At 45.9% G+C, this 27,398-nt stretch overlaps 1 protein-coding gene across 1 annotated transcript in view; it reads right to left on the bottom strand.

The window, feature by feature from the left end:
- The window catches only part of LOC121291593 (H-2 class II histocompatibility antigen, A-U alpha chain-like), a 37,047-nt gene extending 12,492 nt beyond the window's left edge, over positions 1–24,555 (bottom strand). The window contains exons 1-3 of the mRNA XM_041213021.1: positions 24,397–24,555; positions 17,267–17,515; positions 1,533–1,814 (exon numbers count right to left, since the gene is read on the bottom strand). Coding sequence (XP_041068955.1) covers positions 1,533–1,814; positions 17,267–17,515; positions 24,397–24,463 — 598 coding nt within the window. The 5' untranslated portion in view covers positions 24,464–24,555. The remainder of the gene's footprint in view (positions 1–1,532; positions 1,815–17,266; positions 17,516–24,396) is intronic.
- Positions 24,556–27,398: the final 2,843 nt, after the last annotated feature.

Here is a 27,398-nt window from a genome sequence, read left to right as displayed (position 1 = left end):
GGAAATCCTGTAGGCAGTAGATCTCCGCAGCCTCGAAACCACACAGCTTGAATAGGATCCTCTTGGTGAAGAAGGTCCTATCCATTCCTGTTCCTTGCTCGCTGCCCTTCACCATGACTCGGATGGTGTTAGGTACCCCATGGTAAGGAGTTCGACTGGTTATAGCCATTTCTCTTTCCCTGGCAGAAACGCGATGAAGGTCTCTCCCCTGCCAGGTAACACTCCTTCCAAAGTGAATCACCTCACACTTTTCAGGGTTAAATTCCATCTGCCACTTATCTGCCCCTTTGACCATCCCGTCTATATCTTCCTGTAGCCCAAGACACTCAACCTCACTGTTAACCACCCGGCCAATCTTTGTGTCATTTATTTTTCTCTCAATTAATTTATTTGATAAAGGTACTACTAATAAGCTTTACTACTGCAAGTAAACCTTACTGCTACTAATAAAAGCTATCAATTATGAATAAATTACCTGAGTTTCAGAAGATAATGAAAAAAGATACTCACCAACCAATCACTTACCTGTTTCCCTGTGATATCACACTTTGATTTTCTCAGAACATGGTCAGAAAAAAGAAAGGAGTGGGGAAAAGGCTGAGTCCTTGGTGGAGGAGAAGGGACCAATGGCCATATATGCTGCGTAACCTCAAAGTTGTTGGTGGTGTACAGAGAGTGAGAGAGAGAGAGAAAGAGAAAACAAGAAAACATGAGAGTGGAGGAAGCAAGAAGAATTAAGGAGAAAGCAGGCAATAAGAAAGAGAGAGGGGCAAAAGAAGGCCAGAGAAAGAACACAGAGACATCAAAGGTAAAGAAGTTATTATATTCACTGACCTACTGTGGGAAACACCATGCAAGATAGAATATATTATACATAAGGATCACTTGTTCATCAAATTTTCAATTAACTTGTTCACAGTTAAAGCCTAAAACGGGGTTTGGTGTGATAATCTGCTTCTCAGAAACAGGGGGCGGCATTAGATAAATCTTGTTGCTTACTTTTCTGGGCTGCTCTAGATTTCATTATTGCTGAAGGTGGTCTGGAGTACCTAACTGAGTGAAAAACTCACCAATGAGAATAATCTGAACCACAGAATTCAAAGTATAAAGAACATGCAGGACAGAGAAATGTAACAGACACATAGTGCAGCTAGCGTGATGTCGGTTTTCATGGTATTGTTCTACATATATTTTCTGCAGGACCCATGACTGGATAAGTTCAACACTGAGCAGAGATTCATTGCTGAAGATTACACAATGAACCACTTCTACTCATCTGTGAAAGTCAACTTTTGATTTAATTACAGACGTTGAGATATTTTTGTTGGACTCTACATTGGGTTTACAATTAATGCCCTAATCACACTTGCTCACCAATCAGTCAAACTAATTACATTTTAGTACATGGGATTCTGTCGACTTTATAGGTGAAAAATGTAAATTGAGGCCTTTTAACAACAAGAAGTGAAGTTTGGGCACGTTGCTTGTTATAAACCAGCAATCAATTCCTGGATAATCAAATCCATACTGACCCCAGAATACAGTTGTTGGCTCCTCCAGACTCTCATGATCCACATGACAGGAATACATATCTCCTGGACTCGGGATGAAATTCAGGTATGTGAATCTCTGGTAGGAATAATCTATTTTTATATAGTACTCTGTGATGTTGACTCCATCAGTCAGTTCTTCATTGTTTCTTCTCCACTTCATGGTGATGTGTGGAGGGTGGAACCCATCAGCCAGACAGATCAACATGTTGGGCTGTCCCCATTCTACAGGGTCTTCAGGGTACATGGCAATCTGAGGGGCAACTGTGGACAGATAGGACACACAATATGGATACCATTAATCAGTGATGTAGCAGGATAAACAGAATGTAATATTATAATATATTGTATAACAGGTAGGTATGCAGTGTGGAATTAGACAATGAATGACAATAACCAATTCCTAACCATGAGGAGGCTATCAGTTCAGATCAGAAATTAGACTATTTCAACCTATAGTAGAAGACAAGTTAACTAAAGAAAGAGTTTACATTTATATAGCCCCTTATCTCATCCTCAAATTCTTTACAAACAATGATTTCAATCTGCTGTGTACACAGCAAGATCCTGCAAACAGCCAATGAGATGAAAGTCAAGTTCATCTGTATCCATGGCTGGGGAATAAACTTTGACTAAGACACTCAGAGAACTATCTATTCTTCTTTCAGTAGCACCATGCGACCTTTGATGACCACCTTTGAAGAAAGAAGCAACCTCAGTTTAACATTACATCTGAAAGACAGCAACTCAGAATGTCTGCCCCATTTGATGCGTTAGTTGCTCTTAGAATGTGTGTGCCGCTTATTGTTCATCCCTAACCACCAAGATAAAATGGTAGGGTCCTTCTCCTTGAATTGCTGCCGTCCTTATGGGCAGAGCTGAGTATTATATATTCCTGGATAGAAGATGTTTGGGAAAAATAGAAAAAGAAAGGAGGAGGGGTGACAGTATTAATTAAGGAGAACAGTGCAGTGTTGGGGAGAGAGGATGTCCCGGAGGGGCCAAGGACAGAATCTATTTGGCTAAAGGTAAGGGAAAAGAAAGGTGCAATTACATTGCTCGGTGTGGTCTATAGGTCACCAACTAGAGGGAAAGATGTACAGGAACAAGTTTGCAAGGAAATTACAGAGCTAGTTATAATGGGGATGTTAATTATCCAAAAATACACTGGAATAGTAATGGTGTTAAAGGCAGAGAGCGACAAGAGTGCTTAGAGCGTGTTCAGGAAAATTTTCTACGACAGTATATTTACAGTCCGACAACGAAGAAGACACTGGGCTTTGGGAATGAGGTGGGTACAAATGGATCAAGTGTCAGTAAGAGAACATTTAGGACCAGCAATCAATGTATCAGAAGGTTTAGGTTGACTATGGAAAAGGACAGGGGACAATCCAGAGTAAGAATAATTAACTGGGGCAAAGCCAACTTCAATGGGGGAAGAATGGATCCGACCAAAATAAATTGGAATCAAAGGTTGGCAGGACTAATGGTAACTGAACAATGGGCTGTCTTTAAAGAGGAGATAGATCAGGCAGAGTCAAGGGATATTCCCACAAAAGTGAAAGATAGGGCAAAGAAATCCAGAGCTCCCTGGATGACAAAAGAGATAGAGATTAAGATAAAGAGGGACAAGTGTGCTGATGACTGATGTCAGGTGGCGAATACAACTGAGAACCAGGCTGAATATCAAACATTTGGGGGGAGGGGAGGGGGGGGGGCGGAGTGATAAAGGAAATAAGCTAAACAAAGAGAGAATGTGAAAAGAGACTAGCAGCTAATATAAAAGGGAATCCAACAGTTATCCATAGACATTTAAATAGTAAAAGGGTGGCAAAAGGAAGAATTAGGCCAATTAATGACCAGAAAAGGGATTTCTGCATGGAGACAGGAGGTATGTGTGAGGTATTAAATTAATACTTTGCTTCTGTCTTTACAATAAAGAAGATGCTGCACAGGTCATGGTGAAAGAGGTCGTTATTCTGACACTGGAGGGATTTAAAATTGATAAGGTGGTGGTATTGGATAGGCCGTCTATACTTAAAATTTAATAAGGCATCAGGACTGAATGAGATATATCCTAGGATACAGACAGTGGAAATTGCAGAGGCACTAGCCATAATTTTCCAGTCTTCCTTATACTCAGGGATGGAGTCAGAGGACTGGAGAATTGCAAATGTTACACCCTTGTTCAAAAAAGGGTGTAATGACAAGCCCAGCAGCTACTTGCCAGATAGCTTAACCGCGGTGGTGCGGAAGCTTCTAGAAATAATTAAGGACAAAATTAATAGTCACTTGGGAAAATATGGGTTAATTAAGGAAAGCCTACAAGGATTTGTAAGGGGAAAATCACATTTAACTAAGTTGCTTAAGTCTTTTGATGAGGTAGAGAGGATTGATGAGGGTAATGCTGTTAATGTGGTGTACATGGACTTCCAAAAGGCATTTGATAATGTATCGCACAACAGACTTGTGACAAAGTCAGAGCTCATGGAATAAAAGGGACAAACCAACAGGATATGAAATTGGCTCAATGACAGGAAACAGAGAGTAGTGGTTAATGGATGCTTTCAGACTCAAGAAAGGTTTGTAGTGGAGTTCTTCAGGGGTCAGTGCTGGTACCCTTGCTCTATCTGATGTATATTAATGACCTTGACCTTGGTATACAGGGCACAATATCAAAGACCGTGGATGAAATGAAACTCAGAAGTGTGAACTGTGAGGATAGTGTAGAATTTCAAAGGGGCATAGACAGGTTGGTGGAATGGGCGGACAAGTGGCAGATGAAGTTCAATACAGAGGAGTATGAAGTGATTTATTTTTGGTAGGAAGAAAACAGAGAGACAATCTAAAATAAAGGATACAATTTTAAAGGGGGTGCAGGCACAGAGGGACCTGGCTGTACATGTGCAAAATCATTGAAAGTGGCAGGGCAGATTGAGAGCGCGGTTAATCAAGTATATGGTGTCCTGGGCTTTATCAATAGGGGCATAGAGTACAAAAGCAAGGAAGTTATGTTAAACCTGTATAAAACACTGGTTCAGCCTCTACTGGAGTATTATGTACAGTTCTGGGCACCACACTGTAGGAAAAATGTGAAGGCATTAGAGAGGGTGCAGAAAAAATTCACAAGAATGGTTCAAGAGTGAGAAACTTAAATTACATAGAAAGATTGGAGAATTTAGGACTGTTTTCCTTGGAGAAGAGAAGGTTGAGAGGAGATTTGATAGAGATATTTAAAACCATGAGGAGTCTGGTCAGAGTAGATAGGGAAAAACTATTCCCACTGGTGGAAAGATCAAGAATCAGAGGGAACAGATTTAAGGTAATTGACAAAAGGAGAAATGGCAACATGAGGAGAAACTTCTTCATGCAGAGAGTAGTTAGGATCTGGAATGTACTGCCTGAGAGTGTGGTGGAGTCAAGCTCAATCAGGGAACTCAAGAAGGAATTGGATCATTATCTGAAAAGGAAAACGATGCAGTGCTACAGGGAAAGGACGGCACAGCCGGGGATGAAGTGACGGGCCAAATGGCCTCTTCCTGTGCTTTAACAATTCTGTAACACAGCTCCCACAGTGCTCTTAGGTAAGAAATTCCAGGATATTTATCAGTGATGATGATGAAAGGCAATAGATGTCTAATCAGGATAATGTGTCACTTGGAGGATAAGTTGGAGATCATGTTGTTCTCATACATTGGGCAGAATCTTCTGCTTTGGAGTCTAAGTTTGGTGGCTGGAGCAGAAGTGGGAGTGATTTCTGCTAGGAGTGGTGGAATGGCTGAACATGCGTGATCTTGCATCGCTCTTCTCATTATCTATGCATCTGTGCAGAGCTCGGCGAATCTTGCAGCAGGGTTGGGCAGGAAGTTGCCATCCCACCGTTACCTCATCAAGCTCCCCCTCCAACTTACCTCATGGGGTTCATGGTCTGGGCACCATGCTTAAAAGGCACTCGAACAGCCTGCACTACCCCTTCCACCTTTGCCCAGCCACTGCTGCACCCTTCTTCATTAACCCTTCCTCCCTCCTTCCTGCACTGCCACCAGAAGGTCTCAAGCATAGGCTGGCATTTACAGACACCCCAAAAAAGGCAATGTAGCACCAACTCACCATTAATCATGGAAGAAGTCAATTTTGTCAGGCACATGCCACGTGCATACAGTTGCAAAAGTGAACATTTTAATTTCTGACTGGTGGGGAACTTAACTTGAAGGGGATCTTAATTCCAGCAAGCTGGCCTTTTAATGAGCAGGTATGACATGCTAATGCAAAAGGGCTTCCCGATATTGTTCGCCGGAAGCTCGACCCACCTTTGAATTCCCGAGAAAAGAATTCCTAAAGTTCATCCTGACGTCAGAAAACTAAATTTTGGCCTCATCAAATTAAGTTCCCTCGGCTGCCAAGCCTCCCACTGCTGTTGGGACCAGAAGATTCTGCCCATTGTTCCTCTTGACTTCTCAATGGTGGAGGTTATCAAGGAGGGAGGTGCTGCTGAAGTAACCTTGGTGATTTGCTGCAATGTCAACTTAAATTTTATGCTTAATTCTCTATGTGGGACTTGAACCATAAACTTTCAGATTCAAGGGCAAGAGTCTTACCAAGTGAATCAATCTGACATCAGTTCATTAAAAAATTGTGTTCAGCACGAATCTGTAACATCTTTCATGCAGCTGTGGAACCAAAAATCTTGAATGGCTCAAATAACCATGAAGTGTTACGGTAATTAAACATAATTGATAAATGGGAGAAAGAAAGAGGAGATTAGGCTGAGGAGGCTCATGTGGAGTGTAAACTTCGGATGGACCCATCAGTCCTAATGGTCTGTTCCTGTGCTGTAAAAACTGTTTGGAAAGCATGTGTCTGCTGCCCTTGTTCTAGGTGATAGTGGTTTGATTTGGAAAGTGCTGTTTTAGGAGCCTTGGTGGGTTGCTGCACTGCATCTTGTAGATGGTAAACATTGCTTCCATTGTGTGTCAGTGGTGGAGGGAGTGAACGTTGAAGGTGGTGTATGAGATGCCAATCAAGCAGGCTCATTTGGGTGGGATGGTGTTGAGCTTCATGAGTGTTATTGGAGCTGCACTTATCCAGGCAAGAGTATTCCATCACACTCCTGACTTGGGCCTTGAAGATTGTGGACAGGCTTTGGGGAGGCAGGAGGTGAGTTACTCACTGCACGATTCCTAGCCTCTGACCTGCTCTTGTAGTCACAGTATTTAACTGGCTAGTCCAGTTCAGTTTCTGGTCAATGGTAACTCCCAGGATGTTGACAGCAAGGGATTCAGTGATGGTAATGCCATTGAATATCAATGGGGTGATGGTTAGATGGGAGATGGTAATTGCCTGGCACTTGTCAGCCCAAGCCTGGATATTGTCCAGGTCTTGCTGCAATGAACATGGACTCTGTTATACAGTTATTTTCTAAAATAAACCTTAACCAAGTCGTGAGACAAAAAAAATGTAATCAAGGAAAACGACAGTGATTACAGGCCAGCCAGAGACACTAGTGTTTTAATTATGAAGACTAGACCTTTAATTGAGATAAAGTTTTCTAGCAAAATATAAACTTCTTTTCCTGGAAAATTGACTATAAAGGGGCTTCACATAATGGAAAATTGCTGGAGAAGGCAAAAGATAATTTTCTGGGCAAAGGCAAATCATGGTTTAAATAAAAACTGCATGGTTTAGAGAGAGAGCAAGAGAGCGAGAGCGAGGTGGTGGCTCACATCAGCCACATTTTCAGGAGGATCTGGCACAGCACAGCCAGGAAGGCCATCCCTCACCAGTGCCTCTAACGGTGACCGCCACATTCAACTTTTTTGTGAGTGGCTCGCTCCATGGCTCCACTGGAGACCTCTGTGGAATATTGCAATCCTCCACTCAAACGCATAAGGGAGGTCACTGAAGCCCTATGCAGCAAGGCAGACAATTATGTCCAGTTCTTCCTGAATGAAGCCAGCCAGGCTGTCAGAGAAGTGGGATTTGAAGCGATCTCCAGATTCCCACAGATGTAGGGGGCCATCGACTGCACTCATGTGACCTTAAGAGCTCCCTAACAGCAGCCAGTAAGATTCATGAATGGAAAAGGCTTCTATTCTCTCAACATGCAGCTGCCAACAAAAGCAGATTATGCAAGCCTATGCGAGGTACCCTGGGAGCTCCCATGACTCTTATATCGAGTCACTCACAGGTGCCAGAGATCTTCGAGGGCCCTCAGCACATTCAGGGTTGGCTCCTTGGTGACAAAGGCTACTCACAAAAGACATGGCTAATGACGTCCATTTGGCAGCCACAAAGTGCTTCAGAGGAGAGGTACAATATAGGTCATTCCTTGGCATGCTCCGTGATTGAGCAGACCAGTGGCATGCTGAAGAAAATTTCCAATGTCTGGACCGGTCAGGCGGTGCTCTCCAGTACTCTCCCCAGAGGGTGTACCCCATCATCATAGTTTTCTCACTCTACACAACCTAGCACTCCAAAGGGGGGATGAGTTGCCGGATGGAGAGATGGAGGGGCTGCACCTCTTCTCTGATGAGGAGGAAGTCAAGGAGGGCTGAGCTTGATGAGGATGTTGAGGCCCCGGGGACGATGCCATAGCATGAGCCAGACGTGTCTGTGAGATCCTTATAGCCACAAAGTTCCAGGATGATGAAAATGAATAGCTCAAACAATCTTTCACCTGTGCCCTCCCCACGCAAGCTCGACATTGAGATATTGAGGATAGAAAAGGATGTGTCAATGAAAGTCATCACTCTCAGAAAATGTAGTCACAATGGCCTCATCCTCGGAAGGCTAGACAGCCGATGGAGCAGGTGGCCATTCTGTTAATGGGATAAGAACTCCGCCAGTGCGCAGTGTGAAGAAATTAGACATGGGGCAGTCTTTTCAAGCATCGCTTTTCACTGCCTATGGCAGCCTTCAAGAGGCAGGAGAAGCACTGCAAACCTCAGTGCTCTCATGGAGCATTGCAATGCACCTCAAGGAGGACAATTATCAATCACTGGTTCCCACGTTAACATCTGAGGTCTGATTTGAATCCAGACTGCGGCATCTCTCCACAGGCCACCCCTCACACAAGAATAATGTCTGGCCTCGTCATCATAATGAGACCCCAACATGAGGTCGTTCTTTAGGAAGCAGTGATCAGTCACTCTCAGTCACAGATGCGAGTCTGAAATTCAGGTCACCACTGTGCAAAGAGGGAAGTTCAGCAGCTCTATCGTCTTATCATTGATAAGCACTCAAGACCCAGTCTTCGGATGGGGAGCTTCCCAAGCTCACGTGCAGCCTAGCCTTGGTATCTGTGGGCCAGAAAATGCCGACATTGCATTTGGCATTAATCAGTAACTTTGTTGATAAAGACCTCGCATCAGATGTAGTGGAACTTTGCTCTGATCCCATTTTGAGATCTTCGCATTTTCATTCCAGTAGTTTCAGATATACACACGGAAATTTGGGATACTGATGGCACTATCACGGTCAGATAACCATGTCGACTGCCCATCAGAGATTTGGCTCAGGGACTCTGTCAAGCCACACTAGCCAGACATTCAAGTCCTGAGTAGCGTCCTTCTATTTAATAGTCTGGCATCAGGAGCCTAGGCAGACCTTGCATAGTCGCTGCCATCTAGCAGACATTTTAAGAGTCACCAAGTGATAACTAGGCCCATATCTCTGCATCATGCAGGTGGAGAATGGGAACTACTGCAGGGGTGATGTCTAACTGTGCACACAGTCATGACATCATGCTTCAGGCTGCTATGAACAGCTAAGGTTCCCAACCATTACTTGAAATGTAACTCACACCCAAGGCTGACAGGCATTACATGGAGACCATTGAACTGTACTGTGCACCAAGTGAGAATGACTCCAATGTAGGTCACCATTAAAACCTAAAACATCCACAGAGATCAGACTTTAGTGCAGCAGCATCAGGAGAATAAGGAAAATTGCAAAATCTATACTCATGATGCCACATGATATGATCCTCAGACACAAGTCTAAGATATGCATTACCCAATCACCATGTTGAAACAGCAAGAGGCTTTGTTCATGTCACTGCTGTGGACAGAAATGTGGCTCACTGTACTGAGACTGTGTGAAACATTGTAGGCCTGAGGGATGTGAGATAAGTGAGGGCGGGGGCAGAGGGCATCTGTTACACTTGTATGATCTTAGAGCATTGTATCTGATAGAAAAGCCATTCACTAAATGAAAATTTCTGATAAGCAAAATATATTTACAGATGTGCAAAGTGTATACAGTGATTGAACACCCATGCCACTATTGTGCTCTCAGTATTTATTAATTTTTCTTAACCTATCGCTAGACCTTGGTGCTTCCCCAACATCCACAGCAGAGGTGGAGGCAGCCTTATGACTGTTATGCCCTGTTGTCTATGATGAACTTGGCGGTGTCCTCTGGAGGCCCGAGGCCTGGAGGGACCCGACCTGCTTTGGTTCTCCTGCTGTGGGGCTGATGTCTCCTTGGCCTGAGCAGCTGGAGTTGCTGGGGTCACATGCAGAGGGCATTTGGAGAGGCTGGACAGCCCAGGAGCATCCTGCGTGGATTGCCCAGGGCTGTCCAGTTGACTCTCCTCCTCCTCCCTGTGGGCATCAGAGACCCCTCCCTGACTCCTTGACAAGTGCCCTGTCTCCCTCTCACATAGCCACTAATGGATCCACTCATGGCTACAGCGATGGTGTGCAGGCCGAGGGCATAACCAGCACAAACTACTGGACCAAAGTCTCCATGACAGTCACCACAGTCTCAAAAGTGACTTCGATGCTCTGGCATTTTTTTTTTTATTCATTCACAGGATATGGGTTTCGTTGGCTGGGCCAGCATTTATTGCCCATCCCAAATTGCCCTTGAGAAGATGGTGGTGAGCTGCCTTCTTGAACCGCTGCAATGCATGTAGTGTAGGTACCCACAGTGCTGTTAGGAAGGAAGTTCCACGATTTTGACCGAGCAACACTGAAGGAACAGCAATATATTTCCAAGTCAGGATGGTGAGTGACTTGGAGGGGAACTTCCAGGTGGTGGTGTTCCCATGTGTCTGCTGCTCTTGTCCTTCTAGATGGTAGTGGTCATGGGCTTGGAAGGTGCGGCCTAAGGAGACTTGGTGAATTCCTGCAGTACTTCTTGTAGATGGTGCACACTGCTGCTAGTGTGTGTCAGTGGTAGAGGGAGTGAATGTTTGTGGATGTGGTGCCAATCAAATGGACTGCTTTGTCCTGGACGGTGTCCAGCTTCTTCAGTATTGTGGGAGCTGCGCTCATCCAGGCAAGTGGGGAGGATTCCATCACATTCCTGACTTGTGCCTTGTAGATGGTGGACAGGCTTTGAGGAGTCAGGAGGTGAGTTACTCATTGCACGATTCCTAGCCTCTGACCTGTTCTACAGTATTTATATGGCTAGTCAGTTCAGTTTCTGGTCATGTTGATAGTGGGAGATTCAATGGTGGTAATGCCATTGAACATCAAGAGGAGATGGTTAGATTCTCTCTTGTTGGAGATGGTCATTGCCTGGCACTTGTGTGGCATGAATGTCACTTGCCACTTGTCAGCCCAAGCCTGGATATTATCCAGGTCTTGCTGCATTTGGACATGGACTGCTTCAGTATCTGAGGAGTCGCAAATGGTGCTGAACATTGTGCAATCATCTGTGAACATCCCCATTTCTGACCATATGATGGAGGGAAGGTCATTGATGAAGCAGCTGAAGATGGATGGGCCTAGGACACTACCCTGAGGAACTCCTGCAGTGATGTCCTGGAGCTGAGATGACTAACCTCCAACAACCACAACCATCTTCCTTTGTGCTAGGTATGACTCTAACCAGTGGAGAGTTTTCCCCCTGATTCCCATTGACTTGAGTTTTGCAAGGGCTCCTTGATGCCACACTCGGTCAAATGCTGCCTTGATGTCAAAGGCAGTCACTCTCACTTCACCTCGGGAGTTCAAATCTTTTGTCCATGTTTGAACCAAGGCTGTAACAAGGTCAGGAGCTGAGTATCCTTGGCAGAACCCAAACTGGGTGTCAGTGAGCAGGTTATTGTGAAGCAAGTGCTGTTTGCTAGCACTGTTGATGCCCCTTCCATCACTTTACTGATGATCGAGAATAGACTGATGGGGCAGTAATTGGCCAGGTTGGATTTGTCCTGCTTTCTGTGTACAGGACACACATGGGCAATTTTCCACATAACCGGGTAGGTGCCAGTGTTGTAGCTGTGCTGGAACAGCTTGGCTAGGGATGCAGCAAGTTCTGGAGCACAAGTCTTCAGTACTATTGCCGCTATGTTGTCAGGGCCCATAGCCTTTGCAATATCCAGTGCCTTCAGCTGTTTCTTGGTATCACGTGGAGTGAATCAAATGCACTGAAGACTGACATCTGTGATGCTGGGGACCCCCGGAGGAGGCCGAGATGGATCATCCATTGGCACTTCTGGCTGAAGATTGTAGCAAATGCTTCAGCCTTACCTTTTGCACTGATGTGCTGGGCTCCGCCATCATTGAGGATGGGGATATTTGTGGAGCCACCTCCTCCAGTGATTTGTTTCATTGTTCACCACCATTCACGACTGGATGTGGCAGGACTGCAGAGCTTAGATCTGATCCGTTGGTTGTGCAATCGCTTGGCTCTGTCTGTCACTTGCTGCTCATGCTGTTTGGCATGCAAGTAATCCTGTTTTATAGGTTCACCAGGTTGACAACTCATTTTTAGGTATGTCTGGTGCTGCACCTGGCGTGCCCTCCTGCACTCTTCATTGAACCAGGGTTAATTGCCCTGGCTTGATGGTAATGGTAGAGTGGAGGATATACTGGGCCATGAGTTTACAGATTGTGTTCGAGTACAATTCTACTGCTGCTGATGGCCCACAGCGCCTCATGGATGCCCAGTCTTGAGTTGCTAGATCTGTTCGAAATCTGTCCCATTTAGCACCGAAATAGTGCCACAAACACGATGGCGGGTATCCTCAATGTGAGGCGGGACTTCATCTTCACAATGACTGTGCAGTGGTCACTCCTACCGATACTGTCATGGACAGATGCATCTGGGGCAAGCAGGTTGGTGAGGATGAGGTCACCATGTTTTTCCCTCTTGTTGGCTCCCTCACCACCTGCCGCAGACCCAGTCTAGCAGCTGTGTCCTTTAGGACTCGGCCAGCTATGTTAGTTTTCGGTGCCTAGGTCGATGCTGGGTGGTCCGTCTGGTTTCATTCCTTTTTTTGTCAGCACATAGACATCAGGTGGAATGCAGACTCTTCCATCCTCCGTTCTAATCTGCTGACGGCCTCTGACAGCCTTACCTGTCTGTCTTTGCAGCTCCACCATCTCTCTGAGGGCTGATCCAGAGGCACGTCATCGGATTCAAACTCAGCAGGAGTCTGGTCTCCAGCAGTCCTCCGAGTGTCAGAGACCTTGGCTGTCACTGCCTTTGCCTGCTGTGGACCAGATTCTGTGTTGTGTTGACCAGATGGTGACCCTGAGCCTGCTCTGAAACTAGGTCCTATCAAGGTGCATGTCTCTGCGCTGATGGAGGGTGCAGATGAATGCATTGACGGGTCTTCATTTAGCAGGTCCTCAGGATCATCATCTAAGGTGGTCTGGGGGCAGGGGCTGATGGGCTGGCTAGCGCTTTGTCTCCTCCTTTTCTTGCTGGTGGCTATAATAGGGATAATTAGTGATTGGCTGGATAGTCACCTATGTTAAAGAGCAGTCAGTGGTCATGCTGGTCTTGCCTTTGGCACAGCAATGGGCTCTGTCCTCACCAGCCAGCTCTGCTGCCTGCTCATTGAAGGTAGCGAGTGGCCTGAGCTCCAGCCTGGGATCTCTCCTTGTTGTTGCGAACGATCTTGTCCTGCAAACTGACAGATGGTCAGACTATGAGCTGTACGGATGCCAAAGCAGATGATAAGCATACCTGCCTTCTGTGTGTGCTGAGTGGACATATGTAAGAGCTGAGGATGCGACTTGTGAAGAATGACAAGAGATGAAGTGTGCTTGAGAGAATCAGTGATGATGTCGTTTGTGATGGTACAGTGCGAGATCCCTGTGGACTACAACCCTGTTTATGCCTGATGGGCTTATGAGAGCATGAGTTGTGTGAGGAGAAGGTTCACTTACCCTAGTGGAACAGATGAGATCATTTATGCTCTTCCTGATAGCAGATAGCAGGCACTGACCCGCTCTGGCGAATTCCTCCCAAGACTTGGTGGTGAGATTGGTGGACCTCCGGCTCCTATGATGGGGGAAAAGTATCTCCCACCGATCCTCAACTGCCTGGAGGAGTGTCGCCAGTGCATTGTGATGAATTTGGCCGTCCACGTTTGTCTCTTCTGGCGGCCATTCTGGTGCACACCATGACAAGTCCTGGGCTGCAGAGAGTGAATGTGTGCTGTTTAAATATGACGCCTGGAAATACGAGCCAATAGGTAATGTCAGAATTTGGCCAGAATGCCAATAAGGTAATGGCAAGCCAGACGAATCCCAGTCTGCCCCACCACGAGACAGGACGTGCTGCTCATTCATGTATATATGACGAGGTGAAAAGTGGACGGTCTGGTGTCGAAACCTGCCATGCCAGCTGGCAGAAAATGTGCCAACTTTCCCACCTGGCACTGCAATTAGTCTCTGGAGAGGAGAACATCCAGAGGTCCAGGCTGATATCTGAGGTTAGGGTTTAAATTCCACTGGTGGAATTTAAATTCAATTAAGTAACAAATTAAATTGATAAAAAATCTGGAGTTGAAAGCTAGTCTCAGTAATGGTGACCATGAAACCATCGCCGATCATCATAAAAACCTGTCTGGTTCACTGTCCTTTAGGGAAGGAAATCTGCCGTCCTTACCTGGTCTGGTCTACATGTGATTCCAGACCCACAGCAATATGATTGACTCTTAACTTCCCTCTAGAATGGCCAAGCAAACCACTCAGTTCAAAAGCAACAAATGCCAGCAATGCACACATCCCATAAAAGAATATTTAAAAATTCTGACATTAGATATCAGTGAAGAGTTGACTTGCTGGGAGTAAAGTAACAAAGCAGGTGCTGTTCTCTTTATTATCAGTTTTCAACCCGTTTCTTCTATATTCATTTTCTGTAGCCATTTTAATTTTTATGTAACCATTTCAAATCTTGCCAATGTTAAATCTGTAATCACGATACGAATAAACTAAGCCCATTAAGCACAATAACATTTTGAGTGAGTCAATTGATCTCTTGAAATTCATGGGACAAAACAAATAGAGTAGAGAATTTCAGAAAAGATAGCAACTCCTACCATTCTTGGAATTGCTGTCTCTGTGCAAGTCACATTATCAGCGGTCCCTGGATTCGGTGTCCAGGTGTAAGCGGTCCCTGGATTCGGTGTAAGCGGTCCCTGGATTCGGTGTCTCGGTGCCAGCAGTCACTGGATTTGGCGTCAGGGGTCCCTGGATTTGGTGTCTCGGTGTAAGTGGTCCCTGGATTCGGTGTAAATGGTCCCTGGATTTGGTGTCTCGGCGTCAGCGGTCCCTGGATTCGGTGTAAGCGGTCCCCGGATTCGGTGTCTCGGTGTAAGCGGTCCCCGGATTCGGTGTCTCGGTGTAAGCGGTCCCCGGATTCGGTGGTAAGCGGTCCCCGGATTCGGTGGTAAGCGGTCCCCGGATTCGGTGGTAAGCGGTCCCCGGATTCGGTGGTAAGCGGTCCCTGGATTCGGTGATTCAGTGGTAAGCGGTCCCTGGATTCGGTGTCTCGGTGTAAGCGGTCCCTGGATTCGGTGTCTCGGTGTAAGCGGTCCCTGGATTCGGTGTCTCGGTGTAAGCGGTCCCTGGATTCGGTGTCTCGGTGTAAGCGGTCCCTGGATTCGGTGTCTCGGTGTAAGCGGTCCCTGGATTCGGTGTCTCGGTGTAAGCGGTCCCTGGATTCGGTGTCTCGGTGTAAGCGGTCCCTGGATTCGGTGTCTCGGTGTAAGCGGTCCCTGGATTCGGTGTCTCGGTGTAAGCGGTCCCTGGATTCGGTGTCTCGGTGTAAGCGGTCCCTGGATTCGGTGTAAGCAGTTCCTGGATGCGATGTCTTGGTGTAAGTGGTCCCTGGATGCAGTGCCTCGGTATTAGTTTCTTTTTAATTCATTCACAGGATGTGGGCTTCACTGGCTAGGCCAGATTTATTGCTCATCTCTAACTGCCCTTGAGAAGGTGATGAGCTGCCTTCTTCAACCGCAGCAGTCCATGTGGTGTAGGTACACCCACTGTGCTGTTAGGTAGGGTATTTTGACCCAACGACAGTGAAGGAACAGTCATATATTTCCAAGTGGCTTGGAGGGGAACTTACAGGTGATGATGTTCTCATGTGTCTGCTTGTCTTTCTAGTGGTCCCTGGATCTCAAGGGTGTAAGTGGTCCCTAGATTTGGCGACACAGTCCAGGTGCAGTTTCCTTGCAGGGTGATCAATTGTCCTGTAATTTAAGGAATTGTCCCATGTCCCTTAAAGGAAGCTATTTGTCTTGTATTTCTAGGGCAGCATGTGGGAGGTTGATCCCAGGCGAGTCTGATGATTCAAATGGGTTTGCAAGTGAGTTCAGATGGCCAGCAGAGAGACGATAATGTTATGACTCAGAAAGATATGCTGCAAGTTTTCGTTGATTTTCTACCCCCATTATAATTTCAGGACCCCTTCTTCTCACTTCCTCTCATACTGAGCCACCCACCCTGCTGTCGCTCTTATCTGCCACCACCACCCCTTTGCCCTTGCCCCAACCTCCCAATCACCAGCACTTGATGAGTCCCTTATTTTATTTCCTAAGAGTTGGCCCCTGAGTTTGGTGTTCCGGTGTAAAATGTCCCTGGATTTGGTGTTAGCGTCTCTAGATTATTGTCTCGATATAATGGAGATATTGTCAAATTGGATGTACAGTGAAGGTGAATGACTAGATCTATGGCTGCAGCCACAAACATCTACACTCAACTGGAGAGCTTCTCCACCACAGCAAACAACTTGTGAGACAGATCTGATATTGCCAATGAAAAAAGGAATTGACTGTTCATCAGTCCTGTACACCAACACGTGTTGCAGCACCAAACATCAACAAATCTCACACATACCATAAAATGACCAGGTGCTTTAAGGGCTGTGTTTGAAATTCTTGTAATTTTTGCATACAATTTTTAAATATGAAATGGGAGATGTTTGGTTTGGGTAAATATTATTGTACTCTGTGGTTTACCATATTGTGATAATAGGGTATGACCAATAAAATCTCTGGTCATAAAGACTTTCACTAAACAGGAGGTAATTCTCTGCATTCCCCATTCACCTGAAACCTGCTCCCAGTTACAATCTCCCCCATGGGATCAAGATTTAAATATCTTTTCTCCCAAAACCCAAATTGTTTGGGATTAAATCTCCAAAACCCAGGGACTGGGGAGTAAGGACATAAATCCAGCAGGAGGGGCAGTGGGCAAAGAGCTGCGGGTTAACCCATCACTGGAGCCGGGGCTCTGGGCGGGGCGGGGCCCGGGCTCTGGGCGGGGCGGGGCCCGGGCTCTGGGCGGGGCGGGGCCCGGGCTCTGGGCGGGGCGGGGCCCGGGCTCTGGGCGGGGCGGGGCCCGGGCTCTGGGCGGGGCGGGGCCCGGGCTCTGGGCGGGGCGGGGCCCGGGCTCTGGGCGGGGCCGGGCCCCGTGGTTTCACTGAGCCTGGTTCCAGCTCTGACCCGGGGGGTGAACCCGGTCACTTACATGTCGGTTCCAGGGTCCCGTGCGACAGGTTCTTCAACACATTTAGACTCTGTTTCATGATGGCGATGTTGGCTGAGATCCCCGCCTCTCCTCCCTGCATTGCCTGGTTGTTAAACTCGGGGATCCGCGCCACCTCCTTCTTCAGGTTGAAATCCATGTAGAGAACCTCATCACCGTCCACCTCCACATCAAACTGTTTATCCGGACTCTGCTCCTGAACCACGTAGACCAGGTAATCTTTGTGCTGGTCTGTGTGAGAGAGAGAGAGTCAGCATTACAGCTCACAGCACCTGAGAATAAACATTATTAAACCAAAACAACCCGATTAAAACAGGAATAAACCGACTGAAATATCAATCCCATAGTTGGATTGAATCAAGCAATGACTCTGTTCCCTAATAAATCGACCCTCAATCAGGCTAAGTATTCCTGAACTCCCACAGGTTCCAGGGCCAAGGTTACCCATAGTCAGAAGTCAGTAAACCGCTTTAAAAAAAATCCTGCCTGGATTTTCCCTTTGGAGTCTGGGATCTACACCAGGATCAAATGTGGCAATAATGAACTGACACAATTTTTTCGGATTGGCCACAGAGTGTGTTGACCCTCTAAATTAGGGATGGCAGGTGGGCTCCTGGTGCTGAAGGAACCCTTCACAGGGTGGGCTGCGGCTAGAGTTGCCAACTGTGACTAAACGTGTACCTGGAGGTTTCATTTTGCCCCCTACGCTCCAGCCATTAGTCAGCCAACATACCCATTCTTCCATCCTTGTGATGTATTGCCTTCCTACCCCAATTGGGAAGCAAAATTAACTCAATATCCAATTGCACGATGCTTGACAGTCAGCCAAGCAGTCTTCCCCACCCTACCCCCATTTTAAATATTTTTTTATATCTGGTAAAGAGAAATGTTCCAAGATTTTTAAAAAATAAAACCTATCTGTTTTAATATCCCTATGATTTTTCTCCAGGGCTGCACATAGCACTGTCCTGGAGATTGATCTTCAGTTTCTGGAGACTCCAGGCCAATCCTGGAAAGTTGACAACCCTAGCTGTGGCTGTTTTCATCACCTGGACTGCTGGCATCCTGTCCACAATCTACTGCCGAAAGTTGCCTCTCTGGCCATCTTTCAGTCACTGCAGGGTAGGGAGAGAACGGCTTTAACAGGTCCCTTAATTGGCTTAGTAAGCTACCTGCCGCTGTGTTAAGTGAATACATTCTGAGGATAATCAGTTAAGTTGCTGTTTGATTAGGGAACATCGTCGGTGAGATCAGTATAGTCAGTAGTTTTGCTTTACTACCCAATGTCTAGTCACATGATAGTGGGATCCAAGGCTTTAACGATAAAACCCGTTGTTATCTGTACCTGTATTGGGTACAGTGATCCTGACCATGCATGTCCAGGTGGGAACATTACTCCTATCTTCCGGAAGTAGGCTGATGATCATTCTATTGAAACAAGGCTAATTATAAGTCAACAAATTGGCTTAATTTACAGGTACTGATTGACTGAACAGAATACAGTTCTCTGAGAATCAAACTATTTCTTAAACTGAACCTTCAATATAGGCCCTAGTTTCGCTGTACAAATTCCTGAAGTGGCTCTAATCTTGGTTCTATGACTGCGCCAGTGAGCTGTGTTCACCTTCAGATTGGCACATAAACTGGATCACAATATTAATAGTGTTTAGGTGAAAATGTTGAGGTTTAATATAACGCAAATTGAGCTGTACAACCTCCAATACAAAATGTTCGCATGCAAATGAGAATGGGCTCCCAGCCACCAGAGGGCGATAACATGTAATGGTATGACCTCTTTCTCTTCCATGTCCATGGAATTGCTTTCTGTAACAATGCATATATTAAACTTCAAAATTTTTTTGGCATACAGCTTCTTTGCATTGAAATGAAGGCTCAAGTGAACAAAGGGGGAAAGATTACAGCATCACATATATAAGAAACAAAAGCTGCAAAAGGTAATTCAAACACATGCAGAGGAATTGTATGTGGGAAGGCAAACATTTCACAGGGATGGACTTCCTTCCAGCCTTTGGAGTTTATTCTGCCCCCAAATATTAGCATTTATCCTGAAGTACAAAATCCATTTTTGGAGGTGTCTATGTCAAGTGGAGCATCATAACACAGGTTCTGAGGAAACAGGGCTAGTGGTGCATGCAGTTGGCTGGCTAGGTGTGCTACAATCTGCTGGTATAGGATCAGGAGCCTGGGCTTGGGGATGCAAGATTGGATCAGATGGTTGCGTCAGATCAAGGCTCTAGGTTGGGGACCACGAGACTGGATCAGCGATAAAGCCATGGCTCCAGATCAGTTATCAGCATCTGTTTCGAGGGGCAGCTCAGGGACCTGTCCCAATGTCAGTGACTGGGGGATCTACTGTAGGCTGCGGGGCTTGCATAGTTGACCCTGTCGTTGACTGGAGCTGTGAAAGGTGTAGACAGCTCAGTTGCTATGCTAGTGTGTGCAGGAACAGGCCAGATGGGTCGGGAGCATTCACGATGGCTGGTAGAAGCATAGCTGGAAATGGAGCAGATCACAGACCCAGCGGAGAAGGAAGGGAGCATCCAGACCTCCTGGATGAATAAGTTGTGCTATGTAGTTGGGAACAGATGAACTTGCAAATATTGCCCCAGCCATCATCGACAGAGGTAACCAAGTAGCACTGGCAGGTCTGTGACTTGTTTTAATCAGCATGAAGGTAGACCAAATCACCAACATCAACTGAGGTGAGTGTTAGTTGGAGTCCTGGAGTCCTTGGATTTCTGACCTGGCTGATCCGATGTTGAGTCTCAATAACCCTGTTGTTGGACAGGGGAATCTGCACATTGATGAACTGATTTCTTTGAATCCATAACTCTCTTGCAGAAAGGCCTTGGGAATGAAGGAAGAAGGTGAGTCGAGCAGTGGCAATAGACCAGGTCAAAGGTATAATAGGCCTTCCTTGTGGTTCTTGACATAGAAGCTTGCCCTCCAGTTCCCATACTGCCTTCTCTACTACTGGGTTCTTGTTGGAATTCTTCAATCTCCCAAACTCAATGACAATGTAATGTTCCTGAAGCAGCTTGTCTCCCAACAGGCAGAAAGACCAGGGGCTGGATCTATCTGTATGACAGCTTGGGAACCATCAAGTAGACAAAGCCCAAAGCACAACTGGAGAGAGTATCCCTCGATGTGTTATGTTGTTCATTGGCAATGATGCAAGTGGCAGTGTAAGAAGAGACACACTATCGCACATGAAAAATGAGTTGTTGCTCATTCTTGATAACAGCAGAAAATGAGATGCTAACCACCTCTGGAATGTCTGAGACTGGGTTACAACAGTGTGTGAGATGGTCTGGAGAACAGCGCGGATATGGCAGCTAGCTGTAACCTGTTCAATGGAGGCATCCATATCGAACACATAGAAATACTGATGAGTGACCAATTTGAGCTGATGACATGATGGGTGACCAAGATGTAGGTGGCGAGTAGTGGTAAGGTTTTTCAGAACATTACATGGAAAGATAATGCATTCCCTGGAAGGGGAAAGGGGCTCATTGTGCCACACAATGAGTAAACCATCCAAGCAATGGTAGCAATCTAGAGGTAGCTACCATCCAGTGGTTTGACATTGTGAATGTTGGTAAGCTGCTTTGAAGGGCAGGTACCTTTCAACAGGTAGGCAAGCATTCGACAAAGGAAGTGACATTCAGACTGGCTAGCTTGCCATGCTGGCCTGCTGGTGAAAGGGAGTTTTATGGAGCCTGACACAATGGGCGGGATCTTCCTGTCCCGCTGAATGGGCTTTTGGTTGGCTCCTCACCCCCACCAATAATTCCGGCCAATGTCTTCAATGGATCTCCAGAGAATGGTGGAAGCTGAGATCTGGTGTATGAAGTAACAAGCTTGACATGTGGGGTCCCCACAGTCAGGTGCATTGCAGCTTGCAGAATGCGAAGAAATGTTCCCAGATCCAGCTAGGTATCTGTAAGAGGTATGGTTTCGACTGACTGTGGAAAGGAAACTAGTGTGTCCTTCAACTGGCAGAAATTCTCCCCTACACAGTTTCTCAGAGGCCTACACACGAGGTTTGTTGTCTGTGAGGACACAAGTATGATCCTTGGACTGCACAATATATGGGCTGAAGTGGTTGTTGGAAGTTGTGATGGACAGAGCTTCAATTGCACAAATGATATTCTCAGCTGATATCACGACCACGTAGTTTGGCACTGAGAAAACTAGCAAGTTTGAGTCTGTTGCCACAGGTCACATTCAGAGCGGATGTAATGCCATGCTTCTTAACAGTGCCATCTGTGACAGCCCATAGTTGATCATCTGGATGGGGAGGGGTAAAGATTACAATGGATAAAAGAGCGGGTTGTGCCAACTGAATGTGTAGAGTTCATCTGTCCACTCGATCCTTACATTAGACTGACAACCACAGTAACATCATCCAAAGACGCTGAGTAAGAGGCACACTGAGGGAGGACTCTTGAAAGCATCCTGTAGGCTCTGATGAAAGATCTCATGCCAGAAATCTTCCCCATTGGAGAGCAAGTAGAGAGGGTGATCATGCAGTGTGGGCTAACTTGCAAGGTGACCTGGGATTAAGTCCATCCCAGAATAGTTGTAGTCTTAGGGAAGATGAGAGTCTTAGGGGCAGATAGGCATAGGTCATACCGTGACAGAGCGTGTAATATACATTGCCACTACAGTAGAAGTCCTCTGCCCCAATCTCCTGAATGTGCCCAGACTGCCAACCCTACCCCACTGCCATCTCCTGACTCCTTCAAAATGTTTAACTTCTGCCTGAGTCCCATTGCAAAGGTATCTGCAGGTTTATTTTCTCTGCTGCAAGCTGTCTTCTTAAACCTGTCTCCTCCACCTTCACCTCCAACAGGAACAAGGAGTTCATGGAGCTTCTTTGTCACTAAGATTAAAACCATCCCATCAGCTGCCTCTGCCACTTCCCTCCCTTCCACTAGCCCACCTGGACAAACTTCCATTAATGCTGTCCCTGCCCTCTCCCTGAACTCACATCTTTCTCTAGTTTCATTTCCATCTCCCCATATTGCCCTCTCTGAGCTCATCTTGTCCATGAGACCCACCTCCTCAACCCTATTCTCACCAAACTGCTGATCATCCAACTTCCCCCTCCTGGCCCCCATGTTAGCCAATATTGTTCATGGTTCTCTCTCTTCAGATGTTGTCCCTCTCTATCACCTTTAAAAGACACTTTTCCAGTCAGGGTTCGGTCACAGTAATGAAATGACTCTTTTCAAAATCCACAAATGGTACCCTATGTGTCAAAGATAAGCATTTCCTCCTCATCCTTCTCGGCCTTTTTGCTCCCTGGGAGCTTTCTGTCCTCTTCAGCTTGCCTTCTTGATCCATCTGCAGTCTTTGACATGATTGACCTCTCCATCCTCTAATAGCTCTCTATTATCATCCAGCTGGGTGAGACTGATCTCATCTGGTTCTATTCTTATCTAACTGTGGCCAGAGAGTCCCCTCAATGGCTTCTCTATCTGCTCCCACTGTTATCTTTGGTGTTGCTGAGGTGAAAGGTATTGGTGGATTTAAGGGGAAGCTAGATAAACACATGATGAAGAATGGAATGGAGGTATTAGCGATAGAGGAGGAAGGATGTTCGAGCTGAAGTGGAATATAAACACTGGCATGGACCGGTTTGGCTGAATGGCCGGATTCTATGCCGTGTTATTATGTGTAAGTTCAATGTGATTTATTCTTGCCCCCCTCCTGTTTCTCATCTATATGCTGCTCCTCAGTAACATCATCCAAAAATACTACATTAAGTTTTCACATGTATGTCAACAACACCCAGCTCTACTTCACCATCATTTCTCTCGACCCCTCCACTGTTTCTGATTTGTCACGTTGAGAGTCCAACGTCCATCACTGGATGAGCAGAAACTTCTTCTAACGAATTATTTGGAAGATCAAAGCCTCTGCTTGATCATTGTCTCTGTTCTCTAGCTGACTATTTCATTCCCCTCCCTGGCCACTCACTGAGGCTGAATCAGACAGTTTGCAATCTTAATGACCTCTGTGGCCCAGAGCTGAGTGTCCAATGTCGTCCCCTTTCCATCATTGAGACTGCCTACTTACATCTCTGTAACCTCTCCTGTCTCACTTCCTGCCTCAGATTATGTGTTACTGGATCCCTCCTTTATGCTCCCATTACCTTTTGCCTCAACTGTTCTGTTACTTTCTTAACTGATCTCCTATCTTCCACCCTCCATAAACTTGAACTCGTCCAAAACTCTGCTGCCCATGTCCAAACTCACACCAAGACCTGCACCCACTGATCTGCATTGTCTCCCCATCTGGCAACACCTCAAGTTTAAAATTCTCATCCTCTTGTTGAAATTAATCCGTGACTTCCCCTTTCCATGTCTCTGTAACCTCCTCCAGCTTTACAACCTTCCGAGCACTCAGACTTTGTCCAGATCTGGCTCTCACACCCCGCCATTGGTGGAAATGGCTTCAGCTGTCTCGATCGTAAACTTTTACATTCCCTCCCTGAAGCTCTCCACCTCACTCTACTCTTTTAAGAAGCTCCTTTAAAATCAATTAATTTGACCAAGCAAGTCACCCCTTAAAGTGATTCCTCCCTGGACTCTTTCAAGTCTTGTCTGATTAACCCCCAGTGAAACTCCTTGGAACATGTTCCTATGTAAAAGGAACTATATATATATGCAAGCTGTGGTTGTTGCATTACAATATAAATATAATAATGTTATAATCCAGATAGCCAGGTGGTGAAGCATAGAACTGAAGCCTAGTCTCTATAAACTTACAAGCCTTTATTTACAGAGACACACATTACATATCGTGCACCTAACTACAATACCATCAACCACATTTTTAGTCTGCTCCTATATAAAACAATTTATTTACAGAGTTACAGATTGCAGACATGTACCTCCTAACTGCTCCCATACAATATATATAATGAATATCGGTAAATCCCCAGTAAGTATCCAACAGCTGAATTCAATTAAAAACCCAGTTAATATACAATTAACAGTCCCTATAAATAACGTCACACTGAATCCAGTGGGATCAGATATTAAAATTTATAAACTATTAAACTTTACTTTTTCATAACTCACATTTCACAGCCCAGGCTCCATGAATTAAAACCAGCACCAACACAGTAAAGTATCTCCCAACATCCATTCTAATCCTCTCGTTTTTGCCAATTGTGATCAGACTTCACCCAGTGCCAGCTTCCCTCAGTCTGTTGTCAGTGTGACTCTGAAGCTAAGTTTCTATCTCACTCACTTTACTGAAGTATCACTGTAATTGACATGAGTTTTAGCATTAATAAGCCAATCACAAATTGAGATCTTCTCCATCAGCTGTTTCCAGGTGAAATTCAAGCCTGTTCTAAATTTCTCTAAATGAACCTTGAGTTTGTTTTATTTGAGAAAAAATAGCAGTGAGATGAAGATCTTTTTTCATAAGTGAAGAGATATCTGTTTACTTTTATTGAACTAAAAAGTTCCTGCTAATGGTTTAACGCTGTTTCCAATGTCTCCTGCTCTCCTCCACGTCTATTTCATATTCCTAGCCTGCATTCATTCTGTTTCATTTAACAGTATTTATCAGAAATAAAACAGAAAATACTGCAAATACTCAGCAGATCAGGCAGCATCTTTGGAGAGAGAAACTGGGTGAATGATTCATGATGACTCCTGATCAGTATTGATCAGAATCCTCCCTCAGGATGTTCAATCTATTGGGATAAAGTTCCTGGTAGAATCATAGCAAATAATCCAAGAATTTCCCCTTTTTTTGCCTTTTTTATCTTTTCTCCTCTTCTGAAGATGCTGCGGATAGAGAGAATAAGGTTAAGATGAGCTGGACAGGAGCCTCAATTGCTGAAATCAGTCAGTACAAATCACAATCCAACAAGGATTGAAAATGTTACAGTTTTGAGTTTGGGATTTTGCTCCTTTTGCTCGATGGTCAGTTTCACATTGTCTCCGTCCTCAGCTTGTCCCAATCTCTCCTCCTTCTCAAATCAGGTCAAACCTTGAGAGAACGATAAAGAGACAGAGGGTGGAATCATCTTGAATTGCAGTGAAGTTGGTAGCAAGTGGGTAAATCGACATTTTATCCACTGGCCGCGATGGTGGGTTTTCACACTGTATCCCCAAACCTGCCACATTATTTGTGCATTCCCGGGAAACAGGCCGTTTCAATGGTGGGGGGGTTCTCATTTGCCCACCACGCCATCACCTCGCCGCTTCATCGAGTCGGACGCACAGATCTCAGCGCTCCCAGCCCCGGACTGCTGCAGGGAAGATGTCCACGAAAGGCAAAAAGACAGCAGCCCCCAGGTTTAGTGATGTGTCACTGGAATGCCTTTTGGATGTTGTGGAGGCCTGCCGCAATGTCCTGTTCCCTCAATCTGGCTGCAGGATGGGCAGTGGTGTGACCAACCAGGCTTGGTAGGCAATGGCAGTGGTGATCAGTGCCAAGGCTGCACAGAAGAGGTTGGCCATCCAATGCAGAAAGAATTGATCTCATCTGTGCTGTCAGGGTAAGGCAACCATCTCATCACTCTAAACTCACACACTCAAGCCCAACACACATTCACTGGCATCTCACTCACTGCCAGCTCAAGGGTCATCACCACCCATTCTCACACACACACCCTCACATGTCCATCTGGCTTCATCTCCTCTGGAGACTGCTTCCTCAGGTATCACTGTCTTTAGGCCACTTGCACAGATCAACATGTGCCTGCACACACACCCTGGGAAACCCTCCCCCAGTACAGCCCTCACCCTGCAGCCTCTTCCCTTGCCTCAGGCCACTTCTCCCCCTTCCCCAAGCTAGACCTTGCCCTGCAGTCATTGAAAAGCCACCCACATATGGCTGATCAGGTAGGTAGAGACCTGCTGTGAGCTCCCCCTAAAAGTGATGTGGTGCTGTCTGTGAAGCCTGGCACTGATGACTGCGAGTGCTGCCCGAAGCAAGGTAGGCAAACAAACCTTGAAGTCCCTAATGAAGTGCAGCCTGCCAGGCGCACGTCACTACTGCTGTTGTGAAATACGTCGGCACATGACGTGGATGGATGATTGAGCTGGTGGGGTGGGCAACGATTTCGGCCGCTGGCCTAATTATGATATGCTGATGTATTACAATGAGTTCCCAATGTCCGATGGCGGGGAATGCAGTCTGTCATTGGCGGACTGAGCAGATGATCATGAACTGGTTTCACAGCATCATGAAACCGATCACGCCATGTTGTCCGCTCATGCCACCGAACACATCCAACACCGGCAGGCACAGGAAATCCCAGCCAGATTTTCTTTACCCGATGATCCTGACAATAAAATCTTAGTAGGTGTGTAATTGTTTACTGCCAGTCCTATCTTATTTTAAAACCTGCCATTAATGTCACACGCTGGGTCTACCAACAATCAGATTCCCTCTACACTGTCCCCATCAAACAATCACTGGGAAGGAACAACATAGGGTTAGATACAGAGTAAAACTCCCTCTACAGTGTTCCCATCAAACATCCTCAGGATAGGCACAGCGTAGAGTTAGAAAGAGAGTACATCTCCCTCTATACCTGTCTCATCAAACACTCCCAGGGCAGGTACAGCACGGGGTTAGAAACAGAGTACATCTCCCTCTACACCTGTCTCATCAAACACTCCCAGAGCAGGTACAGAACAGGGTTAAATACAGAATAAAGCTCCCTCTACATTGTCCCATCAAACACTCCCAGGACAGGTACAGCACGGGGTTAGATACAGAGTAAAGCTGCCTCTACATTGTCCCTATCAAACACTCCCAGGACAGGTACAGCACGGAGCTGGATACCGAGTAAAGCTCCGTCTACGCTATCCTCATCAAACACTCATGGGACAGGTATGGCACAAGGTTAGATACAAATTAAATCTGTGCTCTGTTGCCTAAAATCAGAAGATTATGCTGACTGCACAAATGTGATGCATTCTTCTCAAACCAGAAAACATAGTCTAGATTTTTATCCTCTGCATTTTACATACATTCTATTATCTGTTAAATTTTGATGAGAAATCATGGGCAACTTGTGCCCAAAATTCTGATAAGCAGTCCGAAAAGGAAAATG

Source organism: Carcharodon carcharias, chromosome 19 (genome assembly GCF_017639515.1).
Source record: "Carcharodon carcharias isolate sCarCar2 chromosome 19, sCarCar2.pri, whole genome shotgun sequence".
Lineage (NCBI taxonomy): Eukaryota > Metazoa > Chordata > Chondrichthyes > Lamniformes > Lamnidae > Carcharodon > Carcharodon carcharias.
Note: the sequence above shows the minus strand (reverse complement) of the source record. Positions and strands in the feature narration are given on the sequence as shown.